Consider the following 27,055-nt stretch of genomic DNA (forward strand, 5'->3'; position numbering starts at 1 on the left):
ACACTGAAAATCAGGCCCTCTCCTCTCTACAGAGCTCCACTTTCTGGGTTCTTAAGAGTATTACAAAATTTTGAGAGTGGGATGGAATGTCGAGACTGGTCTTTATAAATAAAGGTTGTAGAAAAGAATCAGAAAACCCAGTCAAGAACATTTTGCAGTCAATAGTCTCTTTAATTGCATAGCATTTTGGTTGTACAATAGTTAAATATAAACATACTGAGCTCACACAATAGCCAATAGCCTACTATGGTTAAACAATACTATTCAAGAACATGAAGATAATTTGGCTCAAGTAAATTGGTATTTTGTTGAAAGGAAATTTTCAACAAAACACAAGTAAATTTGAATGATGTTTAAGAAACTTTAATTCACAATAGTGCAGAAGTTGTGAAGTGTATATAGATGAAAGGATCCGTGAAAATACAGATACAATCCCATAACAGTAAAGAGGAAAGGTTAATATAATAGGAAAGAGAATTCCAGTTAAAAATACAAAGCACAAACAGTAAAAGAACTTGTACACAATTAGTAAAATCAGCCCACTACTACAGGCAACCAACATACTAAAAATAACTTAAATGCTATACATTTGTGTATATATAAATACTTTGTATTTAGAACTAAGGCAGCACTTCTATGCATATATACCAAGGAATAAATCCTACTGATTTCAGAGGGACTTACTTCTGAGTAAACATGTATGGATTCAGGCTGCATGTATAGTGTTGACTTATTCACAGTAACTCAAAAGTTATATACATATATTGCACAGTCGTAGAAATAGAAAAAAACTGTTCATTAACCATTTGTAAACAATGCTTTTTCTTCCTTTCTTTGGCAATTTTATTATTTCAGGGATGTGGCAAGAGCACTTAGGTGCAAGGCAAGTAACAAATATTTAAAGGCACATTAAAGATCACATTTAAAAATAACAAAACATTCCCAAATACTTTCCAGTTAGCAACAGATCCATTGTACTGGTTTGTGGTTTCCATAGCCCCAAACCCCACTGAAGTAAACAGAATTATGTTTCGTAGTGGTGCGCTTTGTAGAATCAGCATCATCAAAATAGTCTGTTAAAGTGTCATTGACAGAAATTCAATTTTGGATTATGGGTAACAAATATTCAACTGTGCAATGCTTATTCCACAGTCACAGATTTGGCCAAATTCCTTGGAAAATCCACCTGGGGAAAGAAAAGAAAATGGTCCTCAATTAAATTTATAGGAAGCTTTTTCATTTAAGAAATTCATGTGCATCACTCAGTAAAACAAACTAAAAATAATAACCACCATGCTACGTAGCTATATTCCTCCCCAAATTCTGAGAATGTATATGGAAATACAACCACAGCTAGCTGCATCCCTTCCCAGCTGGCTTTGCCTGACCACTTTCCCTTGACCACTTCTCCCTTCTGTCTTCTCACTACTGCCTTATTTGAACCATAACCCTGGGTCTCTGCTTCCTTCCCTACTTTCCTTCAGACCTTTCCTGCTATGGATCATTCCTATAGATATACTTGCAAAATTATCATCAAAATGCAAGAAAATGTATGAAAAATGAGACAGATTACATTGAAACTGTGTAGTGTAATTGATCGTGTACACTGTTAACCTGTGATTTAAAAACAAATATGCCCCAGTTGTAAAACTCCCATGGCATGACAAAAAAATAAAAATAAAACAATTGTTAGAGAAACAATATAAGGTTTTTTAAAAAGCAACAGCAATGAAAACAGATTTAGTACACATTATACATAAAATGAAAGTATTCACTGGCAATGGAGTTTTGGCACCAGACAATCCTTGGGTACGGCATTCCGTGGTCAGAACCGTAAAACTGACAGGACCCTTCATTTAGCATCCACCTAAACTCTGAAGTTGGAGCACATTTGTATCCTATCAGTGACTGACATCACTGTTGTGTAGCAGCAGCAGCTCACTCAGGGGGCAGAGCCACAATACTTGCTTCCCAGCTGCTGAGTTGCTCACTGCCACTCGTTGACAGGGGTGGGGCAAGGCAAAGGGGGGGGGGTTTGGCATGTTACAGATGCATCTGCTGCAAACTGCTCCTTAAAGCTTAGATAATGGGAATGTGCATGTCAAGAAAAATGGCATGTGCTCCAAAACTATTTTTGTACTGTAATTGTGTAAACTTGTTTTCTCCGCTTTTAGCACTTAAAGCTTATATTGCAAGGTGAAAGTAAATTAAATTTGATTTGCACTGAATTTCCATCTTAAGAGCGCACAACTAGGTCTTTGTTTAAATTCTATGTAATCATTCTTGTTTCTAGTCTGAAGAAACAGGGGAAGTGTCCAAGTGTGTTTGTATAAGCGCTTTAATTGGAGTGCCTAAATATAGAAGTAACTTACATCATATCCTCTGAGAACAGCCAGGTGGAATGAAAGCAGCTGTAGAGGGATAACACTCAAAACTCCTTGCAGGCAATCAACGGTCTGTGGAAGCTCAATAGTTTTGTAAGCAAATTTTGAGCTCTCGGTGTCTTCTCTAGAACACAATATAATAGGGCGGCCCTGCAAAGCAAGAAATCAAATAAAGTTGATTAAAGGTTACATTTTTTTCATTCCATCTATATTTTGCTGCACATTTCAGATACTTTGCCAACATGCAGCAATTAATGTCAACTGAGCTAAATTTTAAATTCAAAGCCATTTTGCATACCTCTGTAAACCACGTTGATATATATTTTATGATACAATGGTTTATAAATATTTTTACAAATTAAATAAACTTCATAAAAAATACAGTACTGAAATCTTTCAAAGTAATTATATATACACAATAAAAATCATGTAAGAACTAACATCACAGAACACCTGCTAACTATTACCCACTCCGCAAATCTTAATTGTTATGCCTTGAAGCTTATGCAGACAAGTTAGTACGGAAGGCAAGTGCCAAACCTCTACTAGAAAAACATTCCATAGGTTTACTGATGATGTAACATTTCCAAACCCATGGGCCATTTTTTAAAAAATCCCTACTTTCTCCCTTTCTTTCCAGAAAAATACTAAATAAATAAATTAATAAATAAATAAAAGACCTTGGGGAAATTGAAATGTGTGCAATATTGACTTATCAAACCAAATGTTATGTACAACCTAAGAACATGAAATGTATTTTCCTAGTTCCAGCATAATGTGCTTGCAGCAGTGTCTTCTGAACACATGCTTCCCTAGGCTGAAAACGTCCAGAGGAGCAGCAGCTGCTGGGAGACAGTATCCACCTCATCTTATATCCAAAACTTTGTGCACTATAGCTCTAATGGCCAATCAAAGATACCTAATGTAGTGGTTATGGGACACGGGTGGCGCTGTGGTCTAAACCACTGAACCTCTTCGGCTTGCTGATCTGAAGGTCGGCGCTTCAAATCCCTGTGACGGGGTGAGCTCCCGTTGCTTGGTCCCTGCTCCTGCCAACCTAGCAGTTCGAAAGCACGTCAAAGTGCAAGTAGATAAATAGGTACCACTCCAGCGGGAAGATAAATGGCATTTCCGTGCACTGCTCTGGTTCGTCAGAAGCGGCTTAGTCATGCTGGTCACATGACCCAGAAGCTGTACGCCAGCTCCCTCGGCCAGTAAAGCGAGATGAGCGCCGCAACCCCAGAGTCGTTCGCGACTGGACCTAACGGTCAGGGGTCCCTTTACCTTTACCTTTTTTATGTAGTGGTTATCGCTGTATCATTTAACAGCAATTCCATAACTTGTGAATAGTGTGAAGACTGGTTGCTTTTGTCTGTCCTTAATCTCTACACCCAATCTATTTCATTAAATGATTCCAAGTTCTAGTATTACTGAGAGAAGGGGGGAAAGGAAACCTCTTTCCATATCCTCCAAACCATACATATAGAACCATAGAATCATGGAGTTGGAAGGCACCCCAAGGGTCATATTGTCCAACTCCCTGCAATGCAGGAATCTCAGCTAAAAGCATCCATGACAGATTAGGTTTATTGTTAATGGGAAGGCTCCATCCCTATGGCCATTTTGGTTGCCCTTTCTGACCTCACAGTTCTACTTTCTCTTGCCATAATGATCATCCTGCAGGAAATGCACAATCTAGTCCTAAAAGTGACATGCTTACTAGGCAATTTACCTGGCGAGCAGTGACTTGCTGTAGAGCATTCTGGCACTTTCTGAAGCAGGGATCTTTCATAATTATCATGATAACTGGCATCTGCTTATCTATAAGAGCCAAGGGCCCATGCTTCAATTCCCCAGCCAGGATGCCTTCAGAGTGCATATATGTAATCTCCTTGATTTTCTGCAAAGCAAATGGAAAAAGATCACAACCAAAGCACTGGGATAATAAAAATGCATTTATTACGTTCAAAAATAATTAAGTGCAAGTAGGTAAAACTGATAGATGTTGGAATCCAAAAGACACTTTCATTGTGCCCAAAGTCCCACAGGCAACATTTCACAAGTTATGTGGTTCTTTGGATCCTGACCTATGTGCATGTATGGTTCCCATGCCCATATGCAAAACAGGAAGATCAGAGGTGCCTTAAATCTAAGATCATAAACACCACCTTCATTCAGTTCAAAGGACGTTCTTTGAGGTTTCCTGCACACAAGCCTTGATTTAATTATGAGAAGCTTCAAGGCAGCAATAGCTGATGTACTGAGCTCAAAATGAGAAAGAAGTGAAACATCTACACCCCTTTGTTCAGTAAGACACCTCTTAAGAGTTTTTTTTTGAAACAAAACCCATCAGATATACAATTCCACCCCACCCCCCCTCTGGGAGGAAGGACTCTTTCTGTCCATGGAAGGCTTTATATATGCTAAAAGGTAATATATGCAAAAATGTTTTACCTACAGATGTAACCATATTTAATTATGTACTTATTTAACATATTCCTAAATTGTCCATCGGCTGATCTCGGGTTGGGGTAAAATACAGGCAAATATTCCAGGTAAAACAATATAAACAAACAACATCCAATTATGCCAAACAAAGAACAGGAAAAATATCACAGATAAAACTAAGATTAAGAATTCATACCAATGCACCTTCCAAGCAAGTGGCATAGTTGTAGCCACGACCCATAACCAAAAGAGATCGCTGTTTATATAGTTCAAGTGCCAGATCATGTATCTTCTCATCCAAGGTCAGTACTTCCTTGATCATCTCTGCCAACAGGTTAAAACCAATAATTATTTACGGTATTACAGAGCCAACCATTTCAAAAGTAGTAAAACAGAAGATGTGGCCAGGATTGCATGAATTCAAACTGATCAGCTTTAATTCTATTTACTAGCAAAGCACAGTGTTTTGCTCCTGGAGCCCTTTAAAAGAAAAGAAAAAAGATACACAGGGCCATATTGAATCAAGATATGCAGAATTATTTTCAGTCAATCCCTATGCTGAACACTCAATAGCTTTTAAACACATCTGCAAATACAGAGAATGATTTAAAAATCAATTTGGGGTTTGATCTGAGACATTAAACAAGAGGCTATTCCATTTTCTCTCTAAACTGTTTTCTCAATTGTTATTTCTTCCCTGAAGGTTCTGAACTCAATACAAACTGGAGTTATGATGGTGAAATATGAGCACATCAAAATATAAAGTTGCATTTAAAATGGTTAACTTAATTTTTTAGAAATAAAAGCTATGGATATTCATTACTCACATAATAATTTGAAATACGTTCTACATATCCCATTTGAAATGGCCCACATATTCTTGAATTTTAGCATTCTCATATACAGTATATATCATTTGAATGGTAAAAACATGCATACCAGGTAATGATTTCAAACCGCTTATGATTTCTTGTCTTCTGTTTTGCAAGGAAATTCTGTCTTCTGACATCAACAGACCAAACATTATAAGAGAGATGAACTGGCTGGTATATGCCTGAAGATTTTTAAAAAGACATTAATTTGGCTTGCTTCATGTTTGCTCCCTAAACTACCTGCCTCAGCAAAATAATTTCTTACATTATGATGGAGTGGGAAGGGCTGTAGGTCAGTGGCAGATCACATGTTTTACACTGAGGAGATACTACATGTTTTAAATTGAGAAGATCCCCGGTTCAATTCCTGACATCTCTAAGTAGAGTTGCAAAATACTCTGCCTGAAACCCTGGAGAACCACTTCCAATCAGTGCTGACAATACTGAGATAGATGAACCAATCAGTGGTCTGACATGGCAGCATCCTACAGTGTCATAAAACATGGTGCTCTAGTCTAGCACCATGCAAGGCTATTATTCCAGCAATCTATGCAGAAATGTCTAGGCCTATGATTTGGTCAAAGAAAAATCCCCACCAATGACAGTACATCTCAGTTACCTTTGTGCTTGCCACCCCAATCTCAGGCCCAGCATTGATATGTACACCACAGTCTGTGTCCCTGGATATTGAGCTTCCAACAGTATTTGTAATTCCAACTGTCAAAGCTCGGCGATCCTTACAGTACCGCAAAGCCATCAATGTATCAGCAGTTTCCCCTTCAATAAAAGAACATATTGACATGTATGCTTAATTCAGAATTGCAGCAGAATTATTAACCTATCATATAAAGTCAGAAGAGATTGACCTGAAAAGGTTGTATGACTGGAAATGTATAACCCATTCATAGAAGATCCTGGTGGGCTGGCATTTCCATGCTGCTTCACCCCTTCTGACTTGGTGATATTGACACAATTTGTAGTTTCTTGGTTCCGAATATGAAGCAATGCTTTAAATACATGCTGAGCACTATGATCCTCAGGCTCTCCTCCAGTTTGATTTTTAAGAACTTCTCCCACCCTGGCTGCTGGTGCACTGTTGAAAGCCAGAGGAAAATCCCTTCTAACACCAGGAATCTAAGCTCTGGAGCCATAGGAAATATAGTGCAGTGTAGTAAGCTGGAATGTCATACTAGGAAGACTGAAATTCAAATCCCCACCCTGAGTGACTTTGGAACAGTCACTGTCAGTCTGCCTTAACACACCCTACGTCATCTTTTGAGGATAAATTGGGCTGGGGGTAGAATAGTGTTGGAGCTACTTGGAGGAAAAGAGGATTTTTTTTTAAAAAAATGTATCAATAGGCACTTGGATGCACCAGATCAGACAATAGAATCAGAATGTACTTTAGTCCTCCCTGACCCTTTCAGACTGGTTCATGGTACCTTTAGGTTTCATCTACAAAATTTTACTGATCATATGCTTAAATTGCAACAAAGTGACTTGTAGTACCTTAATAGAAATGAACACATTTTCATTTGGCATAAGCCCTTGTGGAGCAGAGTCCATTTCATCAGATGCATAATTAACTTAAATTGGCAGGAAATTGTAAAAAAGAGGGGTCAAACAGCAAGGAAATGAAGACGTGGAGGCTGTGAAAATTCTATTCAATCTTAAATTATCACTGTTATTATTCACAGCAACAGTAATTGGTGATCCTAGCAACTGCTAATTTAACCTGTAGCGAACCGGAAACCATTGTCCTTATTCATGCCCAGATTTACCGTATTAGAATGAAGCTTCATTAGGTCTAATTTAGCTATTTCATACTTAAACCCCCTCCCCTTTTTAAATCTCTGGGATCCTCTTATAACTGAACCTAGAAAAGTAACATGCTGAGCACAGAGCGTGCAGCCTTCCTATTTTATACTCTTTACCATAAAGCTGAACTACATTGTGGCATATACTTAAGAAAAAGTGAAGATACAGTCATGGGACTCTTTTATAGTATAGGAAATCAAATGTTGTCCCTATCTTGACAGAAGAGCCTTGAGGTCTACATGTCAGACTTTGTTCCTCTATCATGAAAACACTCATACCAATTACATGTTCTCCCTTTGACCTCAACCTGAGTGTTGCCTGACAGAAAGTGTGCATCCTTTAGGACAACTTTGTTCTAATTAGGTTGATGAGATACTTAAAATGTAAACTTAAATAAATAAAAAGAATGGAGTAATTGGGAGTGACTAATGTTTGCTTATACCGTATCTTCTATTTCCTGTAAGCCCCATTGTCCATTGTTAGCAGCAACAAAAAGAAAAACACCACAGCAAAAGTAGCACAGGGACAAAAAGAGGCAAACCTGAAGTTAGTACCAAATGGAAAACTCACTGGACTGAGAAAGCCTAATGCATTTTTATAGTGTTTTTCTTCTTCAGAAGCTGCATTCCTCTCTGGTGGGGAACCTGTGACCCTCCAGATGTTGTGAGACTACTATTCTCGCCAGCCCCAGCCGGTATGGCCAATGGGGCAACCCAATCAGATGGGCAGGGTACAAATAAATAATAATAATAATTATGGTCAAGCCCAGCAACAATGGGAGGGCTACACATTCCCCACCTCTGCTTTATGCTCTTCTGCTATGCCACAAAAGAAACATTTAAGATTTCTCTCTCTATTTGGCACCAGTTTTTCCCCTCTCACTGTTAAGAGATAACTTGAGGTATAGTGTCACTCTGCTGCCAAGTTAATAAAGGAGGGTTGTGGCCTTACTTATCTACACTGTTATCTAATTGCTTCACCAGATACACTTTCCTTATTACATCCTTTACAAAACTCTGAAAAGCCTGCTTTTTCCTTTGCAGTACATGATCAACAGAGAAATCTTATGGCCTTGACATAGGAATGCTATTTCCCTTTTAAGACATAAAGCAAATTAGAGTAGTCATAGAACGTTATTTTATATTTCTATTGTGATACGCTTGTAGCAATTGACATACAAAGCTCAGCTAGTAAAAACATTCAAAAATGTAGCCAGAAATCAGGAAGAAATCAGGTACAGTATGCCTGTCTCACTTGCGAGTGTAAAAAACCTACTCCAGACTGGCTCTGAAGTGGTCACCAGCCCATGATAGATCTGAAAACCAAATAAAAAAGCCCTGCCAAGATTAACATACAGCATACATTAACGCTCACCGGACTGACTGATGAAAAAGCACACATCATCTCTAAACACAGGGGTATTCCGATCCAGAAAATCACTGGCAAGTTCCACCATCACAGGTAACTCAGTTAGTTCCTCCAAAACTTGACGGGTCTGTAACCAACATAAAGATAGTAGAGCAAACTTCAGTCTTAACAAAATAAAGCAGACTTAAAATTATCCTTAAAAGTAGCTTTAGAACAATGGATTATTTCTAGTATTTCTAAAATGAATAGCTATTCTGAAAAGTTAAACAGCATATGCACAATGCATTTCTGGTGCAGAAATAAACTATATTTGCCGAGATCACAAGTGAGGAGAGTGCTGTTGCATTTACATCCCACTTGTGGTAAATGCTGACCACTATAAGAAAAGGATGCTGGATTAGATGAGCTTTTGATCCAATCTAGCTAGACTCTTCTTATTTTTGTAGGGGGTGTTAGATAATGGATTATTTATTTAAAGATATGTTGAGCATCTTTGGTGGCATGCTTCTGTCAGCAATTAAAGGCATTCTTTCTTACCAAGGCTTTTTTTAAAAAAAGTAGCAAGCAGGCAGTGGGGTAGAGCAGTTCTTATTGTTCTTCCCTCCCAAAACCATCCTACCTCCCTGTGGGCTGAGACAGGAGGGTCTACTCCAGTACTGGATTTAAGGTTGTGTGGGCAGTTTCCCATGAGCAGAGGGAGCGCAAAATAACAACAACAACAACTATATTTATCTAGATACCTACTGAGAAGATCCATTAAAAAAGCAACTGTACCAAAAGGAATTACGGTGAAAATAAGAAATATTGGGGAGGGGGGAGAGGCCAAATTTTGTCTTCACTCAGGGTGCCATATTAGCAAAGCCCATCCCTGTCTAATCTATGAGGTCTATTTCAGTGCACTTCAGGCACTGTTTGAAACTCACCAGGTTGATTCAGCCTCCTTTCAGTCAGCTTCTCAGCCAGGACATCAGTTAAGCCTAGCCCGCAGTCCTACACCTCTTTCACACTGCCCACTGCCCAGGGAGGGGAAGTGGTCTATGTTGTCTGCCCACAGGCTCTTTACCCAGTCATCCTCTACCAGCAAGTCTTGTTGACTGGGGGCTGTATTCTATCTCTAACAGGCAGGAAACACAGGGTACAGCAAGGCCACCCCAAAAAGTCTTTCACAGCTTCTGCCCTGGTATGCAGCAGCAACACAGGGAACCCAAGGTCAGGTGAGCGCTGCACCCGACCTCACCAACCACAACTGGGTTTATTATGGTATATTTATGCAAGTCCATTGTATTTTTATTGAGCACCACTTTGTGAAAACTTATCAATAAACCTTTTATAAATAAAAGTAAAATAAGAATAGAAAAGCAAAACCCCTGTAGCCATACGTTTCCATTATCTTTCTTACATGTTCAAGAGTATACTGAACTTACAGCCACTGCAGCATGAAAACTGGTTCCACAACCAATGATTATTAATCGCCTGCATCTTCTGATTTCTTTCAAATGGTCCTTCAAGCCACCTAAAAGAACTGTAGTTTCCATGAAACAGAAACAAGGAGATATCTTTAGTTCAGAGTAGGTTGCTTTAAAAAAAAAAGAGTAGTGGCAATGTTGAGTGGAATTAAAATTTCCCCCATGTTACCTGTGTTGCTCTCAAAGTTCACCCTTCCTCTCATGGTATTGAAAACAGACTCCGGTTGTTCAAATATTTCCTTTTGCATGAAAGCACTGAAGTTCCCTGTTTTTATAAAACATGACCAGTTAAGTTTCAGACTGCCTTTCTTATTACTGTTCAAATGAGACTTGAATTTGCAGCAAGAGTAACCAAGCACAGAACAGCAATTTCAACAGAAGTCAAAACTGTTGCTAGCGAAAGATTGGGCAAAGTATGCAGAAGGGCTTATGGGAATTCACTTCGTTATAAATATTAAATTCTCCTAAACAACTAAGCATAATTAAAGATGAAGTTCTTCTGGTTTGGTGGCTGAGGGGCATTAGAGTGAGGCAGAGGGCTATGGATCAACTGCCTCCACGAACAAGACACCAGTGAAAATGCCTCCAGGCACTGGGCTAAGACTCCACTGGCTTTTCTACTTCCACCCTCTCCTCCTAAATTGTGCTCCTGCCATCAGATGGGGGGTGGGGGCAGAGCTCTGTGTCTCCAGATTTCTAGTCCCTGTGAAGGAGATGTCGCAAGCACAGATGGAAGTATTAACAGAAGCTTAACTTCTTTGGTTCTCCAAGTAGTGAGAGCTGGACCATAAAGAAGGCTGATCGTCGAAGAATTGATGCTTTTGAATTATGGTGCTGGAGGAGACTCTTGAGAGTCCCATGGACTGCTAGAAGATCAAACCTATCCATTCTTAAGGAAATCAGCCCTGAGTGCTCCCTGAAAGGACAGATCGTGAAGCTGAGGCTCCAATACTTTGGCCACCTCATGAGAAGAGAAGAATCCTTGGAAAAGACCCTGATGTTGGGAAAGATTGAGGGCACTAGGAGAAGGGGACGACAGAGGACAAGATGGCTGGACAGTGTTCTCGAAGCTACGAACATGAGTTTGACCAAACTGCGGGAGGCAGTGCAAGACAGGAGTGCCTGGCGTGCTATGGTCCATGGGGTCACGAAGAGTCGGACACGACTAAACGACTAAACAACAACAAACTTCTTTGGTGACGTAGCACAACTTTGTCATGTCATTCTAGTGACCCAGGTTGCTGCCTATTAAAAAGCCACTTTGTTCACACTCGCATCTGCCAGCTACTGAATTTTCTGCCTATGTTTATTTACTGTTCATTGCTCAGATGCTTTGCAGAACATGTTTCGAACAACATCATACTAATATTCATTGTTTTTATTAACCGTTAAACTGGGAAATTTTCTTTATAGAAGTACACTTGATGTCTCAAATATCAGCAGGACCAGTTTACAGCTCTGGGGAAACACAGCTTCTAGAAATGATACTGAAGTATCATTATTGTCATTATTTTTAAACGGTCTTTCTTTTTTCCTCCCTGTCCATCTCTAGCACTGTTCCTGTGGCTAAGGTTTGACCAGAAAGGCACCTGGTTTCCAATGGATAAATGTTTTCTTCATATGCCCTTGGACCAGCAAGATTGTTCAGCCACCCTTACCTTTCATGATTTGCTGCAGTTCCATCTGCAAAGTCTGTATGATCCGAGATGGGTCATCAGTAGCGCAACGTTCTAGCCGATGAATAGAAAGCTTCCCTTCAGCTACTGCTGCAATGTCATCATCTTCTAGAAAGATTACTCTGTTGGTGTGTTCAATTATAGCGCTACAAACAAAAATGCAAAATCAGCTAAGTTACAGAATCTCCAATGTAATTTAATTTTTTTCTACTTCCATGTGCAGGTCTAAGAGTAAAAAGGAGCTTGGATTATGCACTCCCCACGTCTTGGTCACAACACAAAGATGGGAAAGTTGCAACACCAGAGGAGCATTTGGTAGCCAAGTTCTAGAAAGGCTCTCACATTTAAAATGTCAGCTCCAGCCAGCATGGCCGAAGTGTATTCAAGAAGCAATGTCTGAAGGGTTATAGGTTAGCCATGCCTGGATTAGAAGCTGCAGCCTGTCCCACTGATTTACATTTCTCCATTGAATTGAATTACAAAGGTAGGGTAAATAACTAAACTGATCATAGCTGCCAAGTTATCCCTTTTTTACAGGGATTTTCCCTTATGCTGAATAGGCTTCCTCGCGAGAAAAGTGAAAACTTGGCAGCTATGAAACTGATACTGCTAACATAAATCACAAATTTTTTTTAGTTACCTTGCATCTGAAGCGAAGAAAAATTCAACCGCTTTATCTCCAACAGCATGAAGGCAGGTAGAACTATCTAGTCTTTTCATTCGTGTTTTGCAACGATTCTTTACATTTTCAATGTTGCCTGCCAATTAAAACACACACACACACACAACTGTGAAGTTTGATTCATAATCTAGATCAAGTTGAAATACAGAACTGCATGATTTTAAAACAAGTGTAGCAAAGGTTCTTCCTCCCTCTTCTCCACAATCTGCCCCCTAAATATGGCCTGGGTTTCCACTCAAAGCTCCAGAAAAAAATGGGGATGCACACAGGAGGAGGGGGTGCTATCACTAATCCTTGTGCTAATGCAAGTATTTCACTGTCCTAAATGTCTACCTGTGGGGTTTCTAGTGACATGTGCATTTCTGTGTGTGTTTAATGAACTCACTTCCTCAACAATTCTGTAACAAAAGCAAGACCTGTATGGTTATAATGCTTTAATAACTTACATGTTCTATATAGGACTGGGATTTGTTCAGTGGAAAGCTTAGATTCACTTCGAACTCCAATAAGTAGTGGACTTCCCCTTCTGTCAAATAATGAAACAGCAGGCAAATTAGTTATACAACTTTTATTAAGGATAAACTGAATGTTTCAAACAAGAAATATCTACTAGAAACCTTTCCTTTGTGCTTGTCTATTAATATGGACCCCACCAAATGCAAAAAACCTCTAAAAACTTTCAAGTATAAAAAACCACAGAGCTTTACATATATCCTCAGCTTCTATTACATAGTAATGGACACTAATTACTTTTACTAACCTGGTAGCAATAGCTTCCCCTGGGTAGTGGATACTTTTGAAAACCAGTGCAAAAGCTCCTTCCTGGGAGGGCGAAAATTAAACATTAGTAGGTGGGGGGAGAGGAAGGATGGCATGGATGATAGTTACACACAGAGTAAGATCCTGTCTTATTATCTCTAATGACCCTTTGAGAAAAAATGAATCTTTTGTCATTCTGCATCAAGGAATTGTCAGATACAAAAGATCATCACAAAATGAGGAGGTCAAAAATGCACAAGTCGGCAATGCTAAACACATGTGTGGGGCTAATCCCCATTAAATTTAGTCAGGTTAGAGTAAATATTGAGTAAATAGAGAAGAAGGAATGAACTGTCCCAAACAATGGTGGAAGAAATGTACCTTCACTCTACCCATTCAGCTTTGGGATCTATGGTCCCAGGGCTATTAAACTAACAAGGAAGTTTAGAAATATTTTAACTGGTGCAATAACTTTTCATCTGAGAACTATAGAGGAGAAAGACAAGTGATGGTAAATGGCAAGGTTGTGCTCTGGTTATTGCAGTTTGATATTTCTTAAGGAAAAGAAAATAATTGTGCTCAGAAATACTACAGTTTCCTCTATTTCATCTGGGTTTGCACCTCATTCTTAACCAGAAGGCACAGGGCAGGTATGTACCGTAACAAGATGGTATTTTTATTAAAAACGAAAGCAAAATAAAACATGGAATTGAAATAATTCTTTAAAGTTTTCACAATGGAACAAAACTGAGTAGTTTCCACATTTTAACTATTTAAATATTGTCTTAAACATTATTTATTATAGGAAATAAAGAGAGAAAATTTCCCACTCACCAGCTGATGAATGACTCTCTCAACCAAGACAGAAAAACTTATGTCTTCAGACTCCCGGTTGTCATACACATATTTGGTCAGCTTTGGAATGGTTTCAGTATCTGTTTCAGATTCAAACTCATAACCTTTGGTCTCCTGGAATAGTGAGGTGTGTTTTTTTTAAAAGAAAATGTTTAGATCTGTGTGTTACCATCAGGATTTTAAAACTGCATACAACATAACCAAGTGTCATCTATTGTTTCAATCACCGTTACCATCATTCCTAAAGGTAAAGGGACCCCTGACCATGAGGTCCAGTCGTGACCGACTCGGGGGTTGCGGCGCTCATCTCGCGCTATTGGCCAAGGGAGCCGGTGTACAGCTTCCAGGTCATGTGGCCAGCATGACAAAGCCACTTCTGGCAAACCAGAGCAGCACACAGAAACGCCGTTTACCTTCCCGCTGTAGCGGTCCCTATTTATCTACTTGCACTTTGATGTGCTTTCGAACTGCTAGGTTGGCAGGAGCTGGGACCGAGCAACAGGAGCTCACCCCGTCGCAGGGATTCAAACCGCTGGCCTTCTGATCAGCTGATCAGCTTAGTTGTTTAACCCACAGCGCCACCTGGGTCCCTTCACCATCATTCCTACCACCTATCAAAAATCACATAAAGAAACTTCATGTAGACTGCAATCCTATAAACACTTGCCTGATCATGAGCCCCACTAAACTAGGTACAGATGGTTTCATTAAGCCAAGGTTTGGCTTAGCACATTGAGAGAACCAGGGCATAGAGCAAAAGCTAACCAGGCCACAGAGCTGAAATGGCACACACACATTTTGGGACATCCAGTTCTTTTCAGCTTACCAAAAACTTCCTTAGGTCTTTGTAATTTGTAATGATCCCATTATGGATAACGACAAATTCTGAAAGAAATAGGAAAACACACAAAAAAAGAGATGAGCTAATCAATAACAGCTTAATTCAATCAAAGATTTAAAATTGGAACCTTTTCTAAATAGCATTTAAAATCTGCCAAGTGCTTTACATTATTTTCCTCTTTCAGTGACTGTGTCGGGCTGCTGTCACTAGATTTTTTCGTAATGAAAACAAAATGTGTTAAGGGGTTTTGTAGGAATTCCAATCTGATTTGTGAATGGAATCCTGGCATTCTAGCCTCAGCTGCTTCAGATTCCCCTAATTTCATGAATCCTTGGAGTTGCACCTTTGCAAAACCACAACATTCCTTTGTGTAAGAAGAAAAATATCTGATGTAATCATCAACCTTATCTAATATGCACAAACAATTCATTTCAGTCTACTGGTTTCAAAAGTTGTTTCTGGGAATTTCTACTCTGGTGCAACTCCAGATTTTTTTTAGAAGGTACCTACCGTTACTTTTATCTGATCGCTGTGGGTGACTGTTCACTGCATTTGGTGCTCCATGGGTTGCCCAGCGAGTGTGAGCAATACCAAAATGTGTCTCGAAGTCTGCCTTTAAGTCTAGACCATCTTGTTCTGTATACAAAATCAAACCCATACATACACAAATCAATCCCAACCACTTTTAACTCAAATTATATTCACAAAAATATGTAACTAACGAAGTCTTAACTTTCTATTATAAAAGAGAGACAATTTGTAAATTCTAAACCATGTGGAAAGTATTTGCTTCTATACTTTCAATAAACCACTTGAAACTGGGCTGCCCATATTATATTGGCTGCATTCATTTCATCAGTACCAACAGGAGAGAGTTCTTTTTAAAATGAATAAATTTTCTTGAAATTTGCACAAAAAATACAAATATTAATACCAGGTAACTTTTCGTCAAGCCTAAAAATCTAATCTAAATAAAAATACCTAACAGAACTAGAGAGAAGAATGGGGGGGGGATAAAGGGAGAAAAAAAGAGGGAAAGAAAAATAAAATAAAAAGAGAACTTCCAATTCTTCATCTGTCAGCTGTATAGGGAGAATTATTCAACACATCCACTCCAAGATAACACCCAGAAAAATCCACCTTCTATAAACCAACATTATTATATTCTAACCTCAAACCCTGGTATCATTAAGTTCTTTTTCTTTTTCATGCAAAAAGTCTGTAAGAAGTTTCCAATCTTTAATAAATGCCTGCAATGATTAAAAATGTCAATTTCGCCATCTCAGCTAACTCCAGTAATTTTAACAACCATTCCTCCACTGTAGCTAATGATGAATCTTTCCCAATAGGAGAGTGTTCTGATGACATCATATATACCATGGGTGCCCAAACTTTTTTCAAAGAGGGCCAGATTTGATGCATGAGGGCCGACCAAAGTTGTTGAGCTTTTTTTAGGATTGAAGTTGCTGACCTTTTCTTAGGATTTTACCCCAGGACACATACAGTGGTACCTCGGGTTACAAACACCTCGGGTTACAAACACCTCGGGTTACAAACACTTCGGGTTACAGGCTCTGCTAGCCCAGAAGTAGTACCTTGTGTTAAGAACTTTACCTCAGGATGAGAACAGAAATCGCACGCCGGCAACAGCAGGAGGCCCCATTAGCTAAAGTGGTATCTCGGCTTAAGAATAGTTTCAGGTTAAGAACAGACCTCCGGAATAAATTAAGTTCGTAACCCGAAGTACCACTGTATTGCCATGGTGGCCAGATTAAATCGACTGGTGGGCTGGATTAGGCCCCCGAAACTGATTTTGGACATGCCTGATACACAAACCACCACAGTCCACAAAGAAGAGCAATGGATATGCTAGCTTAGAGGTGGGGAACTTCAGCCCGAGCCCTTGTGCTGGTTGTTAGTGGGGCTTGTTAGTTGAATCCCACCCTTTCTACTCACTTTGCAGCTCCTCATCAAGAGCCTTCACTTTTCCTCTTTTCTTGACCAATTTAATGTACCTTTCCTTATCTTCATTATCATTCCCATCAATTGCAACACCTGAAATACAGAAAACAACTTATTGTACAGTCTTAGTTAACACGTACAATTGCTTACAAAGCCAGATGAATGTTTAGGCAACTGGTGTTGAGGTAAAGCATTTGTATTGCTCATCGTACCTTAGACAAGCCCCACATGATTTAAAAGCAGCAAAATTTCATGAGGGCACTGGGTGGAGGAATACCTCTACCTACTAAAATAAAATAAGCAGCCCAATGTAAGGATGTTTGGATTGCTCTGCCAAGCTCTAATTATCATTAATGGCTATATTTGCATCTCATTGCTATTCAGCTCCCACCTTAAAATCTTCTCCTTTTTGTACCTGCCAGCTGCATTTGATGAACTGAACCAGAGTCCACAAAAGCTTATGCCATAATTAATTTATTAGCATTTAAAGTGCCACAAGACTCTTTTGTTCTTGTTACAGTATGAGACTAACTTGGCCACTGCTATGGAAATTTTGCACAACAGGATTGTTCACATACCTGCAGAGTCATATCCCCTGTATTCTAGTCTCTGTAGCCCTTTTATGAGAGTTTCAAATATCTCCTTCCTGGTCCGAGGCACCCTGTAGTTCAGATATGCAAAGATTCCTGTTGGGTATTGAAAAGAATAATGATAAGCCGGTACTTTAATATGTTTACACAACATACTTAGAAGCAAATATAAAGTCTTATAAACTCGAAGTGCTACATTTTACACCAAATCATACAAGGCTTAATTCTGTCACTATAGAGGTTTGGGGCTTTGTTTTGTTACTCAGATGAGGTTTGTTATGTAGTTAAGCAACAACCTTTAGAATGGGGCAACCCAATCCAATAATTCATAAAGTGTTGCACAATTTTAGTCAACATCAAAGATTTAATTTATTTGAGTGACATTCCCAGGTTAGGGCACAAATTAACGGGTTGCTGTATGATTGCCACACTAGTCAACTAACTGATCAAATTACTGTCAACTGACCAACAAACTGACCACCTACTATTTGATCATAGACATATTTCATGAAGTCAAGAACACTACCGGTAACTGAGGTGGAAACTTACTGCATATTATAGCATAATGTCATTTGTTACCATGGCCAGGGAACCGTTTCACGCTTAACAGTTAAACTAATTTGTTTTTGTAATTGGCATCATATCAAACAGGTTGATGCTTAACAGACACTCCAAATCCCCAGATTAGCCATGCTGGAGAGGGTTTGAATGAGGTGCCCATCTATTCAAACAGTGGGTAGGTAGAAGAAACCACCAACAGCACCCTACTGCAAATAGCCAGCAGCATTTTGGGGCAGGTGGGGGACAAAGCTGGATCCTTTTTTGCTGCTCTTTGCTACTCCAGATTGGTAGGTGCTGTAACTAAAAGCCAATTTCCCTTCCCTACAGCATTCCCTTAAGCCATACATTTGTACCTTTTTTCTTGGCCAAATAAAATTAATGCTTTACAAACTGGCAATTATTTGACAATATCTGACCAGTCAGTTGACGAAATACTGTATTTTCGCTCCATAAGACACACTTGTTTCCTCCTAAAAAGTGTGTCTTATGCAGCGAATGTGTGGTCCCTGGAGCTGAATTGCCCAAGTGCTGCGCGAGCTGTTGCCCTGTCTTCCCGGGTTGTCGGCAGCCTCCCCTTTCCCCTGAAGCCCCGGGAAGGTTTGGGAGCAGCGAGTAGGCTGTGCGTCGTTGCCCTGCGCTGCTCTTTGGGGGTGGAGGGTGGGGGAGCCACGCCGCTCTGTCCCCTGAAGCCCCAGGAAGGTTTGGGAGCGGTGGGCAGGCTGTGTGACGTTGCCTCGCACTCCCGGGCTGCTCTCTTTGAGAGGTTTTGCTGACGGCCTCCCCTTTCCCCTGATGGCTCTGGGGATGTTGGCCGGAAGATGGTGAGAAGAGGCAGCTGCTGAGAGAGGGGAGGAAGAGGACTGAGAGGAGGGGGACCGAAAAGCAGGGCGAAAGGAGAGGAGGTAGGTTGCTGTGAATGGAGAGTCATGGTAGAGGGCAAAGGAGAGGCAGCAGCGAAGGGGAGAAATTGCAGGCGTCACCTGAGGAGTTTGGGCAAAAGGGATGGAGAGGAGGAAGTTGGAAAAGGGGCCTGTGCTGCTCGGGGAGGGGGAGAAAAAAGTGGGGAGAAGGAAAATGTTATGTATTGAAATTCTCATCCTGGCCACCAGGGGTATTGTGTATATATGGTAGTTTTCACTCAGGTCCATGTCAGTTAATTTAGGCAGGAAACCCTGGGCTGTTGTTGTTACAATGTTGACAGCTGGCTGCCTATAAAAGCAGGCTGCTGGGCTGTTCGGTTCAGTTCAGTTCTAGCTTACTTATAAAGAACTACTTGGAGAAATCTCTGTGTCGTCTGGTATGTCCACCCACTATTTAATAGAAAGCCTCCCAAGCCTCCACGGGAGGAGAGTGATCCCTGCAGAGGCTTAGGATGGAAGCTGCGCCCCGCCAACCATATGGCTGGCGGGCGAGCAGCTTCCCTCCCAAGCCTCTGCGGGGATTGCTCTCCTCCCGAAGAGCAGTGCTGTCAACTTTCTCCTTTTTTGCGGGAAATTCCCTTATTCAGTGCCCTTACTTTCGTATCCAGGAGTTGACAGCCCCATAGGATTCCTTATCTTCAAATCCGGGGGTTGACAGCTATGCCGAGGCGGCTGTGATTCGTCTCCCCACCCCCTTGTTTTCTTGCTCTAAAAACTATGTGTGTCTTATGGTCAGGTACGTCTTATGGAGCGAAAAATACGGTTAATTTCAACTGGTCTGAATTCCCAGTCCTTATTTATTCAAACATCGCTTCAGAATGTGAGATGTATTAATTACACCAATCTTTTCCCACTTTTCTTTTCCATTTTTATTCTTCATCCCTGGTATGCAATCTTTCCAATGTTGGTACTCCTTTGGAGATACTGGCTACAACAGATTAAAAAGTTGGGCAAGCATATAATTAATTATGTACCTGAAAATGTCTGTATACTCCTTTGTTTTTAATCAGTTTTGTTATGCTTAATTGCCCCCCCCCTTGGCACTGTACATAAAATGAAATTATAAATAAACAAATGACTATAAATGAGAAACTATATCATTTAGTATCCACATCTGAAGCTATATAAATGAGAAACTGTATCATTTCGTATCCACATCTGAAGCTATATAAATGAGAAACTGTATCATTTAGTATCCACATCTGAAGCTACACATGTCATGTCAAATATGTATTATCTGACACCAAGAAGGGTTTGTACTTTTGGAGCAAAAGTTAGTCAGCAATTTCCCACCCCTCAAAAGAAGATGTGCAAAGCAGATATTTTTACAACGGACTAGAAATGGAAAACTTTTCAGAATATAACTGGGATTTCACAAAGCCTGTTATGGAACAACCCCCAGCCCAATGTACTGAAGACTCTTGTGTTTTTGTTTGGTTTTCTGTTAAAACTTATCAGTTATAACTCTTGACTGCAAATAGTAACATTAAAAAGTTGCCACGAGGCAACAAAAAAAGTATGTTAAATTTATGGCTATTAACATTTTTTCCATGTGCCCCGCTCAAATTCTCTGCTACTTTTCCAGAGAATTGTTTTAAACATTTCTGCATATCCTCATTTTTTTAAAAAAGAAATGACCTTTTTGCTGCTTTCTGAACCAGTGCTTTACAACATGTATATTTCAAGACCTGTCAGATTTCCTGCATTAAGGCATCGTGTCTTTATGTATATTATCACTTCAGGGAAGGCTCTTTTGAGGGATCTGTCCACAATGCAGCCAGTGTCCTGTGTTTGGTAAAGGTTCCTTGTTTATACTGAACTCTAGCACTGCTACTATTTATGCATACCAGGAGACTCAGAAGCCACTAGAGACTTCACTGAAAAGGATAGCAGAGCCTGGGCTGCTAAGGAATATATTACAGATTCTTTGGGTCATGGGAAAGAAATTTTCCTTTCAAGCACACACATTCTATTGTGCCTTCTATTAACTTATTAACTGCTCACTTTCACACACAAGGAGGCCACAAATTCCCAGCACAGAGTTAATACTATTAAATGTCAGTGAGCTTGCATGCTCTTAACTCTATGCTAGACTGTGGCCAAACCCTCTACTGCTTGTTAAACTCATTCCCCTTCTCACATACTTCCTTCCACAGACAGATTGTCCTCTCTCTTCTAATTGGGTTTATGTGCTGCTCAGCTGAACACTGTGAGGGCATTAGGAACTGTTTAGAAATAGCCTATATTTTAGAGCAAGTCGGTATGAATTTGGTAGTGATCAGGCAGGAATCTGAACTTCAGTAGCTGATATACGTAGTGTTTTTAGAGAGGCAAAAATAAGTAGAGTCATACCTCTAGTTGCATTAGATTCATGTTGCGGATTTTCTGGTTGTGAACGCAGCACACCTGGAAGTGTATACTACGAGGTTTCGCCGTGCACACACGCAGCACTATTGCATCACGTGCATGCACAGAAGCGGCACTCTACTTACGGACTTTTCGGGGTGTGAACCGCACCCCGGAACAGATCACGTCCGTAGAGATACCACTGCATCTGCCTTTTTAAAAATAAGTATATTTTTATTTATTGCTACAATGTCTGTCACAAACGTTACAAAATCTGAACCAGATCCTCTTCCTTTCCTGAAACTGAAAAATCTGTTGTTGTTCCATCATAATTATTTTTAAAATAAAACAAAATGTAAGTTCGTTTTTGGCCTGAGCTTGCGGCACAAATTGCAAATACAGTTTTAAGTTTCATTTATTGCTAATGCCATGACCTTTTATGAGTGGTAGCATTAGCAAGGAAAAAAAAGATTGAAACTGAGTGATTATTTTTTCAAGTAGGCCTATACGTCGGTGATAGCAAAAACAGTGATGTGTCTTGCAGCAACTTGGAGACAAACAAAATGTGGCACAAGCTTATGTGGACAGAGCTATAGAAAACAACCACAGAATGAACAGTCTTTTGAGTTTTACTGAGTTTTATTGAGTTGTACAATAAACCTGTTATTGCTAACGAGACCATTTCCCTTTTGACCTCATTATCATCACTTATTTTCTTCTTAGACCCTACTTCCCAGCCAAAGCTCCCAAAAGCACAGCTTCATGTTACAGCCTTCAGCATGCTGTTATCTTTATCATGTAGGAGATAACAGATGATATTAAGTACTCCTACTTACAGCTGACTTAATCATTTGGTTTGATTGAAGAAAAACTGAAAAGAATCGGGTTGTTTTAAACTCGCACAGAAGGAATTCTGTACAGGAAAAGACTCAAGTTACAAAGGCGGGCAAGGGAAAGAGCCTTCATGCTTTGTGCTGGCACTTAAAAAGCTGAAGTTCAAGCAGAGAGTCAGCTAGAAGTTGCACAAACTCATCTTTGTTTAAAAGGGCTCCCTTTATCTCTCATCAAGGCTTTGAAGTTCTTGCTTCCTCTTTGAGGAATGCAACTGCTGTGTAAAGAAAGGGTCATTGAGAGTTTTCCAGTGGGGAAATTCCTCAAGAAACGTCAGTACTTGTAAATTTACCAAGATCAAGATAGGGGTGTCTCATAGTTTGAGACTAATGAGTCAACACTCCCCTCCTTCAGCTTTTAAATATGTACTGCCTCTTAGAGCATCATAGATCCACCATTTATCTTCTACGCTGTGAACGGTATTCTGCAGCAGTAATTTTATTTGATTATGCTCCCACTCTAGCGACTTTGTATTTCTGTTGTTCATAGGAAATAGTCCATCTTCAAGTGTACTGATGTCTTCATGCCATTCTATAATCTCAAAACTGCAGTTTTGTACTATCATGGAGTTAATTTGACAAACTGATCAGTCCCCAATAATTCAGTTGCAGCTGTGCACCATTTTCAGACATGTTACTGAACCCTAAGTTTTAATCCAGTTAAAAAGCTTTTAAAAAGTCGTTACTCACATTTTCTTGACAGTCATTAGTATTACTGCTACAGAGAACCCTCATGTTCAGAGTAGTACAGTGGTGCCCCTCGACTTACGAATTTAATCCATTCCGAAGGCACCTTCGTAAGTTGAAAAATTCGTAAGTCGAAAAACGCCATTGGAAACGCGATTTCCCATAGGAATGCATTGGAAACGGAAAAAATTCGTAAGTCGAAGCAACCCTATCTAAAAATTCGTAAGTCAAAAAATCCCTATCTTAAACTGCCACAGTTTTTTTCGGATGTCGAGACATTCGTAAGCGCGCGGCCATTACACCCATTCGTAACTTGAAAAATTCAGTTGTTGAGTCATTCGTAAGTCGAGGTACCACTGTACCTTCAGAATAGAGATGAAGAACCCATAGCCTTCCAGATGATATTGAAGGCTTAGGAAATCTGCAGGTAAGTCTTTATAAAGGGATCCACAGTCAGATTTTTTCTCATTTCCCCTTCATTTCATGGAGCTCATGTTTAAGTCTTCCACAAAAGATTGCCACAAAAATCCACCATGTCCAATCTGGCTTGGTACTAAAAGAGCTTCTATGAATGGTTACAATGGGGGTGGAGGGACCTAATGGCTAAAATGTTTTGATTTGAAAGACAGTTAAATTGATATTTTAATCTACTCCTAGATGATACCTGGTGGGTGCTTATTTTCTCTGTTTAAAATTCTATTATTATTATTTTTGGGGGGGGAGGGAGTTATTGGGTTTTTATTTTATTTTATTTTTAATTTTGGTTATGTATTTTGTGTTTTTATATTGTGATTTTATCCCATGAACTGCCCTGAGACCTGTGGGTATAGGGCAGTATATAAATTCAAAAAATAATAATACAGTAATAAATAATATACAATGGAAGAAGCAACACCACCAAAAGCAAGCAAGCTACAGCTGTGTTCTCAGGACTGAACAAGGTTGTCAACCTTTGTTAAAAGTATTTAAAATATATGGCATTTTAATGTATTATATGTTTTGAATTTTTATTTTGAAAAATAATTATGCCTTTTATACTTCTTATATAACCATGCTTGTTTCGCCAAGAGTATTTTAAAGGAGTTTCAGCTACGAGCAGGAATCTTTCACTCCCCACTTCCAGTGACATTTTTGGAACAGCGTTCTTATTTACATATTAATTTTGCATCGCCAAAATTGTCTGGTTGCTATGGCAGCAGTGAAGGGTGTTAGAAAGGCTGAGTGCACTGAAATCACATACTTGTTGTTACGTCACACTGAGTCAGCTATACCACTCCTTAGTTAAAACTTAGTTGAACAGTGTAATATCCCTGTTTCCTGATCTACAACCACAGATGTGTTGCTTTTAGTATTTCGTATTATTTCAATTTCTGGTTACAATACCTTGAATTGTTAACCACAGGTAATGTAAGATCTTCTTTAGCACAGAAGGGTCACTTAATGAAATTCAGGTGGAACTGAATCTTCTTATACTGAGAAAATATGGCACTTCTTGTCCACCTTTCAAAGATAACACATTGCTTTGACTGTGACGGTGGGTGATTTCCTGTTCTGAATGTACAAATCTGAAGTAGGCCATTTCCTTTCAGCTTTGGAATTAATAATGTCCAATCCAATTCTCAGACATAGGCTTGGGCATTTATTCTATACCTATTGATCGCCAAACAATTCCTTTTTACTTGACTTACGGTAACATATCTTCAGCATCCTTAGATTTTGTTTCTTTTAAGGGTAATTATTCCAAAGCAATTCTCATTTGCCCAGGTGTTCTGAAACAGCAATTAAATCATAAGGAATTGCAGGCACAGTTTTAGAGATCTGCTCATATATAGTCTTTCTGCATATGGCTAGGCCCTTTTATCAGGATTATGCTGCTATCACATCAACAGTTTAGCCTTTTTCAGATGTTCAAAAGTGTATTCGATGAATGTGCATGATGGGGGGGGCATAATAGTAGCAGGCTCCTCCTCCCTCCCAGGCTAAATGAATTCAAGAGACCATATGTGCAGAGGGCTCTGTCCTTGTAAACAGGGGCCATGTGTGCCACCACTGATGAACATGCAATGAACATTCTTTTTAAAAAACATTTGAATAAGGAAGGCTATTGTCTGAAAGGTGCAATTCCATGTTTCCTAGCACCGGTTGAACAGTGATGCACAAAAGTGACTTGTGCCCAAGCTGTACCAAGTCAGATGACCCATTTACCATAAACACAGGGCAATCCAGGAAGGGAAAGTTCCTGGCCATGTGATTTCATGAGCCTTTAAATGGCAATCCTTTGGGTCTTTGCTTTGTGGCGCCAAGATCTCCCCACGTCTTCACTTGCTTATTACAGGGGGGCATGAACTGAACATTTTAAATGCTGCAGTCTGCCAGTGTCCCATTGAAATAAAGCCCCCAGAATACATTTTAACTATGTAGGAGAGGTCAGCATCTTCGACCAGAAAACCTCTTTTTATGACTTGTCCAGATTTTCTTCTGAGTAGGAAGGAGATGCTAACCGTTACTAATGCAAGGGAAACTATGGCTCAGAAACATTTACACGGAAGGGCATTAATGTCAATTAAAAATACATTTTGCAAGTCTTTCTGGAATTTCAGTTACTTGGAGCACTTAAAGGACAAAGCTATTGGGGGCGGGAGATAAAGTTCCTCTTGTCCCCCTTTGCTGAGAGAGCTAGGTTTAAGAGCTCGGCTTTGCTCTCAAAGAGCATGTAACGTCAAACTCATCCATAAGCAAACAAACAAAACCTCCGGGGGAGGTAGCTATGGCTACCCGGAGGAAGCAGAGGGCACAACAATAAAAGCATCCGGATGGCCGGGGGGGGGACGGACGGACGGACTTGACTGGGAAAGGAAGCGCTAAGCATCTCTTTCTGGGGGGAGGCGGGGCCAGGTTTTCAGTTCATTCCCCTTTCTGACTGCCTAGAAAATAATACGGCTCTGCTTCCACAAAATCTACACAGGTCCCCCTCCGCGCGAAAATGGAAGGGCCCCTTTGTATGGTTAGAACAGTAGCAAGGCATGCCAAGTCTCCCTCTCCAAATTCCACCCCACCCCACCTCACCTCTCCGAGTGGATCTGCCCGCAGCCCTTTTCCATAATGCCTGGGCTCCCTCCCGCTCCGCATCTAGAAGCGCGCAGGGCGGCAACGAAGCAGCCCCCGGGGCTCGCTCACTCACCGCACATGGCCGACGCTCGCGCAAGAAACCCTCCTTTCCTCTCGCCGTCTCCCGTCGGGTACCAGCAAACCACGCCGAGCGCAACAACGCGTCGCTCCTCCGCCGGCCCCTTTTATAACGTGCCTTGGACCAGCCCCCTCGGCGGGTTTATTGGCTGAGCGCGTGAGAGAGGAGGCAGCGCCGTGTGTGGGACGGGGCGCGGGTCCCCGCTTCTGGCCTTCGCCCTCCCCTTTGGGGCCAAGCGCAGACGGGGCGAGAGGCGCAGGCGCGGACCCTTCGCGGCCTCGCCTCGGCGCTCCTCTCCGGGCTTGCAGCGGAGCTGGCGGCAGCCTAAGGGCACCGTCATCAACCGGCGTGGCGACTCTGCAGTGAGCCGAAGGTGCCCAGTAGCTATGGATGGAGGCGGACGTGCCTCTTACTCGCTGCTAGTGGGTTTAATAGACAGCGCAGGTCTACTCTGCCCTTCCTTCCGGGGTGTCTTGGTCTCACAACAACCCCGTAAGAAACGTGAGGCTGAGAGAGACGCATAGGAAGGTGAACTCAGACCTCATCGGTGCTCTTAAGCACAGTCAGCCTTCTTGGACCCTTTTTTTTTCCCTCCGAGTAGAACCCCAAGATTTACGAAGCAAGGCCGAGTGCAAAAGACAAACGAATAAGGAGCAGGGTTGATCTTCTGAGCGCATTCTGTGCCTAGGGGTTTTGTTTCCAGTGCCAGAATGAACAGGGGACACAGTCCTTTCACGCAACAG

The 27,055-nt window shown here is 40.6% G+C and overlaps 1 protein-coding gene across 2 annotated transcripts; it reads right to left on the reverse strand.

Annotated features, from left to right (window-relative positions):
• Window positions 1-150: 150 nt before the first annotated feature.
• Window positions 151-26,375, reverse strand: GFPT2 (glutamine--fructose-6-phosphate transaminase 2). 2 transcript variants are annotated; one of them, XM_035105604.3, is made up of 19 exons: window positions 26,307-26,375; window positions 17,710-17,817; window positions 17,126-17,224; window positions 15,680-15,805; window positions 15,155-15,213; window positions 14,308-14,442; window positions 13,475-13,536; window positions 13,161-13,240; window positions 12,673-12,790; window positions 12,015-12,178; window positions 10,526-10,621; window positions 10,315-10,412; window positions 8,897-9,017; window positions 6,324-6,481; window positions 5,772-5,886; window positions 5,029-5,156; window positions 4,117-4,284; window positions 2,373-2,534; window positions 151-1,186 (listed from the first exon to the last, which is right to left on the reverse strand). In XM_035105604.3, exons 1-19 carry the CDS (start codon window positions 26,311-26,313, stop codon window positions 1,142-1,144), a joined length of 2,049 nt encoding a protein of 682 aa, XP_034961495.1. In that variant the 5' UTR covers window positions 26,314-26,375; the 3' UTR covers window positions 151-1,141. The 2 variants fall into 2 exon arrangements, with proteins under 2 accessions (XP_034961495.1, XP_088518103.1); XM_088661977.1 differs by lacking the exon at window positions 26,307-26,375 and adding an exon at window positions 24,814-24,889.
• Window positions 26,376-27,055: the final 680 nt, after the last annotated feature.

This window comes from Zootoca vivipara, chromosome 2, assembly GCF_965207765.1.
Source record: "Zootoca vivipara chromosome 2, rZooViv2.hap1.1, whole genome shotgun sequence".
Classification (NCBI taxonomy): Eukaryota; Metazoa; Chordata; class Lepidosauria; order Squamata; family Lacertidae; genus Zootoca; species Zootoca vivipara.